This window comes from Cottoperca gobio, chromosome 7 (genome assembly GCF_900634415.1).
Source record: "Cottoperca gobio chromosome 7, fCotGob3.1, whole genome shotgun sequence".
NCBI classification, from domain to species: Eukaryota; Metazoa; Chordata; class Actinopteri; order Perciformes; family Bovichtidae; genus Cottoperca; species Cottoperca gobio.
In genome coordinates, this window is record NC_041361.1 from 10,424,832 (window position 1) to 10,437,870 (window position 13,039).

Here is a 13,039-nt window from a genome sequence, read left to right on the forward strand (position 1 = left end):
GTAACTAATGATAGATTTAGAAACGTTGACACTAATAACCACCCATTCCTTAAACTCAAATGTAGAATGTGCAACAAAAGAACAGAGGGCCTCTTGTCTACCTGCTGATGAAGAGAGAGCAGAAGAGGCGGTCAGCCAGGTGACTCAAGCCACCCCCTCCCAGGACCCCACAGGAGAGACGGAGGCTGACAACCCTAAAGAAGAACCAACACTGGTGTCACAGCAGGCTCCTGAAAATATGGAGGTGGAGGAGGAGAAGCTAGAGGCCACTCCATCAGTGGAACAAGAAGTATCATCAGAGTTATTAAGCAATGACTCTGATGGCACTCCTATCACAGAACCATTCAGTAAGGATCCACCAAAGTTACCAGCTTCTCCTGCCTCTGTGGACAAAACGGAGCATTTGCCCATGGATAATAGGCAGGAAAGAAGTCCATGCCAGGACCCCCAATCTCCTTCTCCTCTTTCCTTATCAGTAGACACACAAGAGGCCCTCCTCTCTTCTATGGAAATGGAGGGGAGGTTACTAACTCACTCTGAGGAGGAGGAGGATGATGAAGAGTATGATGAGCAAATGAAAGGTGAAGGACTGAATGAGGACATAAAACAGGAACCACAGGAGCAAGACTGTAAGCCGGACTCTCTGCTGGATGACATGTCCTACTTGAGCCATGGAGATGAGAGCAGCAGTGGCTTTCTGGGCTCTCCAGGAGAACCAGATGCTCAGCTCTCCATGGAGCTTGGCCTTGTACCTGCTGGCCGCTCACACACAGATAACCTGCTTACTGAGACTGATGACTCGCTTCCCTTCGAACCCCTCAGAAGCGACAGAGAGAAGGCGAAACGCAGAGGATCCCCAGGCCGCTCACGGGTCAAACAGGTGAGGTCACCATTTACAAGTTGGTCTATGTTTGCTTTGGACATTTTGCTTTAACTCTAGTTGTTTTTAAGAAAGCATTGTCACAACACGACTTGACATTGAAATGGTTTCTCCTCGGCTTGTAGGGGCGAAGCAATAGTTTTCCTGGGAAGCGTCGACCTCGAGGAGGTGGTGGAGGGAGAGGGCGTGGTGGGAGGTCACGCCTCAAAGCCATGGCCTCCTGCATTGATGCTTTCTTGGTGAGCTGTAATTTACTTTTTTTACATTCTTTTATAATGTGGTCATAATCACTCTTTTCATAATTTGTCATTTAATTACATAATTTGGTTTATAACTGTTTATCTCCTTGTTCACAGCTAAGCATGACCACAGACACTGGAATAAGTAAAGAGGAAGAAGAGGAGGAAGATGACACCATGCAGAACACAGTTGTTCTTTTCTCCAACACTGATAAATTTGTCCTGCTTCAGGTACAGCTCCAGGTGTACTGTAACATTACAGTTGACACTTTCAAATGCAATGCAAATACTCTTTGTTTCGTCTCTTTTATTTTTCCGTCTCATTGTCTCCTGTTTGTATAGGACATGTGTGTCGTGTGTGGCAGTTTTGGAAAGGGTGCGGAGGGGCAGTTGTTGGCTTGTGCTCAGTGTGCCCAGTGTTACCATCCTTACTGTGTGAACAGCAAAGTAAGGATTATTATTATTACATTATCCTTTTTTTCGAATTTTTTTTTTTTCCATCAATGCATTTAAAAACAAAATCCATATAGATTAAACCTGATATCTTCTGTAGATCACCAAGACGATGCTCCGTAAGGGTTGGCGCTGTTTGGAATGTATTGTGTGTGAGATGTGTGGAAAGGCTTCGGATCCCTCCCGTCTGCTGCTATGTGATGACTGTGATGTCAGCTATCACACCTACTGCTTGGACCCGCCCCTGCACAATGTTCCCAAGGGTGGTTGGAAGTGCAAATGGTAAGAAAAATGTTTACTATAATGCCTAATTTACACTGCATGGTTTGGCTCTGGTACTTTTCACCATTTAATTTTCCACTGCGGATAGTACCCCCTCAGTGTAGGCGGGATTCTTAGCTGACCATCATTGCGACGCCGCGTGAAACTGCTGTTATATCATTTTAAACGCGACACACGCCGGATCCTTTCATCGGCAACCAAATAGAAGAACATCTGAACTTTGAATTGTATGCCGTAGCTTTGCGGGCTGACATTAAAAAAATAAAAATAAAAATGGGTAGAGTGAATTAAAACATTGCCGCCACTATGGACAGTAGCTTGGTTATTTAAAAAGTGCATGTCTGTGCAAGTCCTGTGTCGTGCTGTTGACAATTGACCAATCAGTGGTCTGCAGTGTTTTAACTCTACTTTCTAGTATCAGCTCAGTTTGCTTGGAACCTCGACCGAGGTGGTACCAGAAAAAGTAACGGGATTACTATCCACAACTTTTTCTAATGTAAAACCAATACACGAGTGAGTCGTGCCGTACCATGCAGTGGAAATATAGCATAAGAGCACAGTGTTTCATTCAGCTTTGTAGCTTTGAATGGGGCCAAATGGAAATTAATACATGTACATTTGCATATTATGTAAAATACTCACATAACACAGCCTGCATTAGCAATTCAGAGGCCCATCACTCTGCCTCCCTTTGCTTCTGTAGCAACAGAAACAATGTTGCAGCACTTAAAATGGTTTCTGTATTTTTGTTTTATAAATGTTGAAGATTAGCCCTATAGTTGTTACAAAGTGCTTCACTATTTCTGTGCAGGTGTGTGTGCTGTGTGCAGTGTGGTTCCAACACCCCGGGTTTCCACTGTGAGTGGCAGAACAACTACACCCACTGTGGCCCCTGTGCCAGCCTCGTCACTTGTCCAGTATGCAGAGAGAACTTCATGGAGGAGGAGCTGCTGCTGCAGTGTCAGTACTGCGATCGGTGGGTACTGCTCATTAGAACTACACACGCACACGCCAGAAACAGAACTGAGGTATTCATGAGACTGCAGCTAATGAAGACGAGCGGGGAATGGATTATTTATGTATTTTTCATATCATGAATTATTCTATAACATCTTTGATTTGCGGTGTGATTTGTTATGAAAAATACGTGTATCAATGTATTTATTTCTGTGTGCCTGTGCAGATGGGTCCATGCTGTCTGTGAGAGTTTGTACACAGAGGATGAGGTGGAACAAGCTTCTGATGAGGGCTTTGCATGCACATCCTGCAGCGCATATGTTCCAAAACCCGTGGGTAAGACGCCATTTCAAAACGGAACTGAACACTCAAAGTTTACACTTTCAAAAAATATACACAGGATATTCTCGTATTTGCTGATAACATGATTTGGCTTTCTCTACCTGCTTTTTGCCTTTGTTCACAGTAGTAGAGTCAGCCATTATGGCTTCAATAAAGATCAAAGAGCCAGGTGAGTGGATTTTGTTCAATCATGTTTATTCTCATGGTCATCCTTTGTTTGCTTTTACTGTAAGTCACTCATATTTACAAATGTCACTTTACAGAACCCCAGTTCTACCGGTTGGAGGGTGTGTGGTTGACAGAGTCGGGTATGTCCCTGCTTCGCAGCATCTCTATGTCTCCTCTACACAAGAGACGGCAGCGTCGTTCCCGGCTCGGCACTCTGTGTTGTGAAGGAGGCCCTGATGGAATGGATCTGAGGGAGGTCGAAGAAGGGGAGGATGGAAAAGGTTTGCACACTTTCCGCTCATCCATTGGTGTATTAATATTTTTCAGGGGGGTTTTGCCCTTTTTTTTGTTTTAATGTAAGACTCATCTCAATGTTATCTTGTATATCTAGGCTGTGGGGAGCCCATGGAGTGTGAATCCAAGATGGAGAACCCTGGGAGCCCTGACAGAGAAGGAGGGGCAGAGGGAGGCGCTGAAGGCATGGCTGACTGCGAGGGTCTCAAAGGAGGAGCAGAGGAGACTGATGATAGCAAAAAAAGAAAGCGGAAACCTTACAGGCCTGGTAAACTAACCAGAATTTCACAAAACAACTCACAAAGATTTCTTGAGTATCCACAAAATATTAACAAATATTTATTTCTAAATTGTACCAGGAATTGGAGGCTTCATGGTGCGACAAAGGAAGTGTCACACACGGATGAAGAAAGAATTTTTTGCCCAGTTGGCTGGAGAGACTACATTAGATGGACAGCCAATTGAGAGATCCATTGACGAAGGTTGGTGACAACAGCAGACTGTAGAATTTAATTTCACCTAACATTAATGTTCTAATAAATACTGAGTGAGGGTTCAGTGCTTTACTTAAGAACATCAACAGTTATTGAACATATAACCTCCTTCAGGCTGGCATTAGACTCGCACGAAAAAATGCCATTCCATTCACACAGCAGGGGTGCCAATGTAGAGGCCTCAGGCCAAAACAAGTAATGTTCATTAAGACATAAAAAGTTGATCCTGGCTTAACTTTTGCCTCAATGCCATGTCATCTACCAATGCAAACTCTTGCTTTTTTTAACACATGGCTGTTTTTGGTCTGAACGCCCTCTCATCATCCTTCCTTTACTAGGTGCAGCGTTACTGCATTTGTTTTTTGTGAATATTGTACATTTGGGAAACTGAATTGCATGATTATATGTGTAGGACCTCATCCTGACACAGATAACATAATGGATCCTAAACCAGTGGAGGGCGAGGAACAGGCCAAGAAACGTCGAGGACGGAAGAAGAGCAAACTTGAGGACATGTTCCCAGCTTATCTCCAGGTTTGAAATCTCTCTATACCCCATGCTATAAACAGTTTTGAAACTTATGGTATCCGGGTACATAATGTTCATGTCTAAAATTGTTGATAATTCTCTGCAGGAGGCTTTCTTTGGGAAGACGCTAATAGACCTGAGTAAGAAAGCTGTGATGATACCTCCGGGGCAGAGGCCAGGCGCATGCCTTGTCCGACCTTCATTACCAGCACTGCCAGGGGTCAAAACTACTGCCCCAGAGGGTAATGACACTAACTTGACCTATAACATATGAAAACTATGCAAATTGTTTGTGACACTGGGTGTGGAAAAGGTTAGTACCTTATTGACCTTTTGTGCTTCTCTCACTAGCTGAGGATCGTGTGGTGAAGGATCATTTTTTTCTCAAGCAAGAAGCAGTTGACTGTCCCTCCGGCTCAGGGAGAAGGTGCAGGTGAGTGTCTGTTTGGAACCTTTGCTTTTGGTTTATTGTCATGGTCTTGAGGTAATTGCAGGTTGGTTTAAAATTATAATTTTTTTAGGTTTTGCACCATCCTCATCGCTGAAGGACCAGGTGTCAACTGATCCTCATGACTCTGATGCAGAAAAAACTGAAGGTAGTCCCCTGAGAGGATACTTTGGTCTATACTGTATGCAACATTAACTTAGAGAAAGATTTAATACCTGATGGTAACGCTATACCTTACATGCTTTTGTCCTTGCATGACAGGTCTTCCGCAAGGGGTGGAGAGTCAGGACTCTGAGCAGTTCTTCAGAAAGGTTCTGGGAGTGTCAGACGGCTCCTCTTTGGGGGGCATGAAGCCCATCTTGGAGGGCAGTAAGGGAGAACTCAATCGTAGCGCTCTGCCGCAGAGAGCTCTCCTCTCAGGTGTGTACAAGGACATGTCTGCATGATAATCATGTCTTTGAAACTAGAGATGCACTGATCGATCGATCACTCTCAGATGCGGCGCAGACAGTAACGGACTATAGTCACAGTCACACAAACGCACAAAATGCCAACGTGTTGACTTTCTCGCTAGACTTTATTTCTAAAAAGCGTCTAGCAATCAGGGAAAAAGCAAGACATATATTGAAATATATTATATTGTAATTCATTCCCATGCAGCATGCTCAGAGTAATCGCAGTGACCGGCTCTTCTGCCAGCAGCCAACAGTCTCTCCTCTCCTCTTGCACTGTGTGGACACCGCTGGCTGCGGGAGTAGGATATAATATAATGCACACACTTTTACATTCTTCTAAATAGATACTGATTTAATAAATGGTTTGTATAAATAACTACGTAGTTTTAGATGGATAACAAATATTTGACTATATACTTATGAACATACAATTTCATTTCTATTAAAGTTACAAACGTGTTTGTATGCTGTCAATTATAAAAAATCACAATCGGCAGGTCAGACTTTTCAAAAATCAGACATCGGCCAAGATAATTCCAATTGATGCAGCTCTAATTAAAAGTTAGAAGTTCAAAACCATATTTGTTGTATGACTGTGGACTTTGTAAGAAATATTTACGCAAGTAAGGTTTATGCGAAGTTTGGTTGGGATTCATTCAAACATTGAAAATCACTTGCAGGGTCCCTGCCCTCAGCTGGAATGATGGATGCCTTTCCTGGCCTCTCTCAGTCACCGTTCTTTGATATACGGTAGGAATAATACTCAATTGCCTTGTGCATTATATTTTACAACAACTGTTACTTTGTAGCTCTGTAACAACTCATGTTGTAGATCCTAGTAGAAAAGCGCACACACACACTTATTTTTTTTCCATTGTTGTTGACACATGAAAGACTATAACATGTCTTGTGTGGTGTACAGGGAGCGAGGAGGACTCTTCAGTCCAGATGGAAGTGAGGAGAGCCCATGGGCCAATCCCTCGAACCCAGCAACTCCTTCCTCCCCACCGACACCCACTGAGGCAGAGGGTGATGGGCTGTCCTACAACCAGCGCAGTCTCCAACGCTGGGAGAAAGATGAGGAGCTGAGAGAACTCTCAACCATTTCCCCTGTGCTTTATGCCAACACCAACTTTCCCACTCTCAAACAGGACTACCCAGGTGAGTGTGGAAAAAATACTATACCGATATGGACACAACCTATTATTAGTCCTAATTATTAGACCTGATGCTTTTCAAAGTAAGGTTTATATCTCTTGTTACATATTGAGCAGCCTTTTAATTATTTCTCCTGTCACAGACTGGGCTAATCGCTGTAAGCAAATCATGAAGGTCTGGAGGAAGGTGTCGGCAGCTGACAAGGTTCCATATCTGGTACGTTCAGTTTAAAAAAATTTTTTTGATTTGATTTTGTATTAACTCAACAATAGTTTCCTGCAGTTCTCCTGTAACACAATGTCTCAAATGTACCGGCTACCTAAGCATAGCACAGAGAAACTGTTTACAAAACACACGATCTTAATTTTCTGCTCAGGATGACATTGCTCCACTATATCTTGTACATAGCAAACAGTTTGTTACTATATTAATGCTCAGCAAAAAAAACAACTTATATTTTCTTGTTATGCAGAATTTTAAATTGCATTTTTAATATTCTTTTTCCTTATTTAATTTCTTTCTGTAGCAAAAGGCCAAAGATAACCGAGCAGCTCAGAGGATCAACAAGGCACAGAAGGTGATTAAAGTAGCACAATCCTTTTTGTATTATCAACGTGAATGCAAGGTTTTGCACCTTTCGTTGTAGTGCAGATTGTTCATGCTTCCTCCGTACTCTCCTCTTCTCTTCCCACAGCAGGCAGAGAGTCAGGTGTGCAGGCCAGTCAAGACGGAGGGAGTGCGTGTGAAGACAGAACGGCCCAGTTTACACCTCCAGATCCCTCCACCTTCAGGCTCTACGTCAATCTCTTCCCAGCCCAGCTCTGCAGAAAGCCCATTTCCCTTCCCTCCAGATTCAGGATCATCCTCTGTCTTTTTCTCAGATGGGCCTGTTAGGACCCCCGGGTCAGCTGAAATACGGACAGATCCCTTGGCCAAGCTTCCTCCTCAGTCACCCCATTCTCATTCTCACCCAACCACACCTTTCTCCCATGCTGGGGCCAGCCCCTTACAGGCCTCTTCCTCAGGTTATTCCACTTCCGGCCCACAGGGTCCTCCTCAGGGACGGCCAGCCAGTCTTGGCCCCTTTGACATGCAACCAGGAACTCCTGGAACCCCCAGACGGGCTCAGCAGGTTGACCCCTACTTCAGATCACAGCTGCAGCAGCAACAGGGTCATCTACCACAATCACAGCAGGGCTCCCAGGAGTCCCTCGGACATCCAGAAAGTCCTCATTCAAGAGGCGCAGGGCTTGGGGAGTCGCCCATATTCTCGCCACCCCACAATACCCACTATGGAGACCCTTTTAGAATCCAGCAAGGGATGGGACGGCCAGAATATGGTTTATCCCCTTCACCCTCCGCAGTGGCTTCCTCACCTGCAAGCACAGGGCAGTACAGGGCTGATATGAGTGCACCTTCTCCACGCTCCTCTGCAGTTGGAAGACCTGATCTATCTACTGGCTCTCCTGCTGGGATGCTGGAGTGTGGGGATGGTTTATTTAAGGCACCTATGACTCCACGAATGCACCAAGGTGAGGCGCATCCTGGAGCATCCCCAGGTCACCCCTCTGAAGGCTACAGGCAGTCTCCCTCCCACCCTTTCTCTGACCCCCACGCTCTGTCACCACTGACTCCCAGGCCACAGTCAGGCGACAATTGTTCTCTTGGACCCCAGAGACACCCTGTAGCTCAACAGGAACTTTGCCCTCGAGTGCCCTCCAGCCCAAATTCCCAGGGAAGCTCTCAGTCTCCCCACACTCCTGGAGGCCTCTCCAATGATGCTTACTCTGTCCATTCTCCTGCTACGCCTCGTTTCCAATCCTCAGACCCTTGTTCTCAGCCACCTTCAAGGCCACAATCTAGAGACCCTTTTGCTACTATCCACAAACCCCCCCGTCCCCCCTCTGTTGCACCGGAGGGAACAGCAAGTTACAAAAGCTCACCTCATCCTAACCAGACGCCTCCACCACATCCCACCAACAGTTCCATAGGGGACCCTCTCTCTGGTAAACCGTCAGCACCTCTTACTTTTAGCCGCAGCCCCAACACGGGAGGCTTCCAAATGACCCAACAGCAGAGTCAGATGTTACAGGGTCAGCTTCAGCAACAACAGCCACAAACTCAACAGACTATGGGGGCAGACGTCTTCAGCTCCAGGGTGCCACCTCTTTCTGGATCTCACAAACTGCAAGCTGTTCGGCCTCCAGACGCACCTCATCAGCCAGCTTTGCCAGGCACTCAAGAAATGCCCGAAATTTCAGCAGTGCAGGACCCTGCCTTAGTAGGCCTTAGCCCCTCTGAGCTGGAGAAACACCAACAGGTATCAACGTTTCAGTCATTGAACAATCATGCTGTGCACTTCCTAGGTGTTTTGCTAATTCATTCTTCTTCTTTTCTTTTTTAGCGACTGAGACTACGGGAATTCTTAATCAGACAAAAAATGCAGAGAAATACCATTAGACAAGAGAAGGAGGCTGCTGCAGCTGCTGCTGCTGGCAGTGCATCCCCTGGCTGGTCTGGAGGAGAGATGGGAGTCTTTACACAAGACAAGGCCCACAGAGCACCACCACCTTATCCACAGGTACGCACCTTGAGCAATATGCCGTCGACCTCACAAATATAACATCTTCACAACAGAATTGCTCAACAGTGAGATATAGCAATTAGGAAGTTGCCTTTTTATGGCATGTGTTCAATCCAAACAAATACTTGCTCTGCTGAAGAGGTCATGAAAAAAACAATTTAAAGTGCACCATTTTATAGCTGAGGGTGTTTTTTGACCTCAGTGTTGGCTGGTGAAAGTTAAATGAAAAAGTAACAAAGTAAGCGGGGGTGCTGTGTGTAAGTCATAATCACAGGGTTCTGTGGTTCGATCTCCAGCTCCTTCTGTCGACGTGTCTTTAGGCAAAACTCTAAACCACAAATTGCTCCAGATGGTCAGATCAGGGCCTTTTTTTTGTCACTCACTACCTCACTCAGTGTGGGAGCATGTGGATGAATGGGAGTCAAATTGTAAAGAGTTTGGCATAAAAGCACTGTATAAATGCAACCGTTTATTACAAATTAAAGGAATGTTATCTTTGTCTCTTTTTGCCATTATTACATCCTTTAGGATCGTGTTGCTGGCACTACTCCTGGACCTCAGGCTTCTGTGGCAGCAAAGATGCCCATGGCTGTTGGAGGCATGGCGGACAAGCTCATTCGCCCACCACCTTTAGGAACCCCTGCCATTATGGATACTAGTGCACTAAGGTAACCACTTCAACCACAGATAGATTCACAAATAATCACAATGTTTGTTTAAACTAACATCCAGGTAGAAGCCCACTATGTAATTTACCATACAATTTACCATCCAGCCCTTCTAAAAAAGTTAATAAAATAATAGGCTTGGTATTGTCTAAATGTTTAAATTGAATTATATTTTTTCTTTTGTGTGTTTCTATCCTTCAGGCCACCAGGGCCCACCAGACCTCAGGGCATGTTTGTCCGTCCACCATTCCCTCCTCAGTGGCAGGGCCAGGCTCCAGGTCCAAGGAGGTTCCCCCAGCCTGGCATAGAGGCTATGGGCATAAGGCACAATCTCAACCCTAATGTCAACATCCAGGGTATGGAAGGCATGAGTAACCCTCACACCATGATACCAGGACATGGAGGAGAGACCATGCAGCCAATGGGTCAAGGACCCCCACCACAGTTCATTGAATTGAGACACAACTCACAGAGACTACCTTTACGACCTCAGTTTATGCCCCGTGGACCCCAGCCCAGACAACGTCTCTTTGTCCCGCAGCAAGATATGGCAGCACCTTTTGTGCAGCAACATCCCATAGGTCAAGCTGGTGGTATTCAAACGGAGGGGGTCAGCAACTCGCATCTTAGGTTACAGCAGGGTGGGCTGTCAGTTTTACTGCCTCAGCAGTCTACAGGCCCAGTAACACACCAGCCCCACCTGCAGCCCCCGGCAGCTGCTTCCACTCCAAACATTCCAAGCACTGAGCAGCATCATCTTCGACAACCAAGCCTAGTCACACAGCACCAGTCTGCCACGGCAGTAAATAGTGAGGAGCTGCCAGAGCCTGACCTTGAGGGGCTTGGGGATGCCCCAGGGGATGGAGGTGTGGAGGATGAGGACGATTTGGCTCTAGACTTGGACCCCGACAAAGGAGATGATGACTTGGGCAACCTCGACAACCTTGAGACCAATGATCCACATCTAGACGACCTGCTTAACAGTGATGAGTTTGACCTGCTGGCTTACACTGACCCTGAACTGGACCAAGGAGACCCTAAAGATGTCTTCTCAGACCAGCTGCGGTTGGTGGAAGCAGAAAGTGAAGCGCCTTTATCTTCCTCTGGATCTGCACTTGTTAAAGTGGAAGGAAAAACAAAAGCGGAGCCAGGGCAGAAGTGTCTCACAACAGCTGCTTCCACTGCAAGAGGGTCTGCTACCCAACTGCCACCCTCTGCAGAAACTGTTGATACCTCCAAGATCAAAATAGAAGACAGAGGTCTGACTCTGCTGCATCCAGGACAGACTGTGGTGAAAGATGAAATTGGAGAGGCTGTGTCAATGCTTCTTGGTGGGAGCACACCATCTTCCAAGCCTGCACAACATGAAAACCAGTCGGCTTCACTCAGTTCAGTTCGATTAGGGGGACATCCGTACCCCCTGCCAGGACAAGCTGATGCATTGCCTTTTCCTTCAGCTGCTCCACATGCAGATATTAGTGATGATCCGCTGGGGCTGCCTGATGTAGGGGGACAGCACTCCCCTGCTGTTGATTTGGCAAAGGTAGAGAGCTCTTTAGATGGTGAGCTTCCCCTTCTAATACAGGATCTGTTGGAGCACGAGAAGAAGGAACTACAGAAGCAGCAGCAGCAGCAACAGCAGCTCAGTTCCCTCCACCAGGGAGTTATGGCGCCTCATTTTCCTGGCCTCGCAAGTCAACAACAGCCAAACCCACAGGCACCTGGACATATAATGCTGCCACATCACCATCGTCCACCACCCCAAGGAATGATGGCTCAGCCAGGAATGGTTCCCCGTTCTCCGCACATGTTGCAGCAGCAGCAGCAGCAGCAGCAGCAGCAGCAGCAGCAGCAGCAGCAGCAGCAGCAGCAGCAGCAGCAGCAAAGAATAATGGGAACTGGAATGGCACCTCCACCTCACATGAACATGGCCCAGCAGCAAGCCATGGTGAGGATGGGGCAGCCAGGGATCCATACAGGAGTCAGTCATCCACCGCAGCCAGGGGTAAAACCACCTCTGGTCAACAACTTCTTCCCAGATAAAGGTAAGTGCTAGGCTATTTTAAGTTAAGGTTTATGATAATTACGTTATCAACTTAATGTACAATACATGACCGCAATAATTTTTTTTCACCTCAATAAAGCCTGTTGCGTTTACATACATGTTTGTTTACATAAGAATGTTACCAACATTTTAGCCAACATGATGCCCGAATTAACTGCAGGGTTTTCCCTCCCATTATAAGACTGGGCATTGCACACTACATTTTTGTTTAACAGAGCCCGAGATTCTATTTTATTTATTATAGTCTTTTATTTTAGTTTTTTTTTCATATTTTAAATCCAATGTCTGAATATTCTTTAAGAATTAAAAGTTCATTGCTCTTTTAAAAGGTTATATTTGAATTATTATGCTAATTATTATTATTATTATTATTAATCTATAAATGGCTATAACATATTTTATCACAATTATTTCTTGTACAATATATCATTCAACAAAAGTAGTTATTGTGCTTGTTATCGCCCTACGTAATGATGTTATTTTCATACTATAACCACTTTTATTCTTATTCTTTTATTGCAGATTTAGACAAATTTGCTACTGATGACCTCATGGATCCCATTGCCAAGGCAAAGGTGGTGGCACTTAAGGGTATCAAGAGAGTGTTGGCACAGGATCCAATGGTTGTTCCCCCTGGCATTAACAGGTATTTTTGTTGTATAAAACTTTTATACGACAAGATATCCAACTAATGGGAAGGAAGTTTTAGCTTAGGCTGTCTTATAGTCTGTATTTATAAAAACAAACATACCCTTTCGACATCGGTCACCAATGGTTTTAGGCTCTGCATATGCAAGTTGTTTAGCCACCTTGTCTTGTATTAATACAGCCAGATAAACTTGTAACTATTATATCCTCGCACTTCCAACAGTTAATCATTTTATGATTTAAAAAAACTAAAAAAAACTTAGTCATGCTCCCCCTAGTATTAATATTATCCTAATATTATCTATTATCATCACAAGACCCCTATCAAGTGGTTGTAACATCAAGTTAATTTGCTACTTTTTTGCTCAATGGTTTG

General features: G+C 45.1%; 1 protein-coding gene across 1 annotated transcript in view; it reads left to right on the top strand.

Annotated features, from left to right (window-relative positions):
• Nucleotides 1-13,039, top strand: part of kmt2d (lysine (K)-specific methyltransferase 2D) — a 32,357-nt gene that overhangs the window by 6,097 nt on the left and 13,221 nt on the right. Inside the window, 26 exon segments of the mRNA XM_029435267.1 lie at nt 66-880; nt 1,006-1,119; nt 1,237-1,350; nt 1,462-1,566; nt 1,673-1,854; nt 2,666-2,830; nt 3,038-3,147; nt 3,281-3,322; nt 3,417-3,602; nt 3,713-3,883; nt 3,975-4,097; nt 4,522-4,643; nt 4,744-4,879; nt 4,989-5,050; nt 5,052-5,070; nt 5,159-5,233; nt 5,347-5,505; nt 6,221-6,290; nt 6,463-6,701; nt 6,841-6,914; nt 7,225-7,275; nt 7,393-9,018; nt 9,103-9,279; nt 9,811-9,950; nt 10,152-11,995; nt 12,538-12,661. Of these exon segments, the coding sequence (XP_029291127.1) occupies nt 66-880; nt 1,006-1,119; nt 1,237-1,350; nt 1,462-1,566; nt 1,673-1,854; nt 2,666-2,830; nt 3,038-3,147; nt 3,281-3,322; nt 3,417-3,602; nt 3,713-3,883; nt 3,975-4,097; nt 4,522-4,643; nt 4,744-4,879; nt 4,989-5,050; nt 5,052-5,070; nt 5,159-5,233; nt 5,347-5,505; nt 6,221-6,290; nt 6,463-6,701; nt 6,841-6,914; nt 7,225-7,275; nt 7,393-9,018; nt 9,103-9,279; nt 9,811-9,950; nt 10,152-11,995; nt 12,538-12,661 (7,045 nt within the window).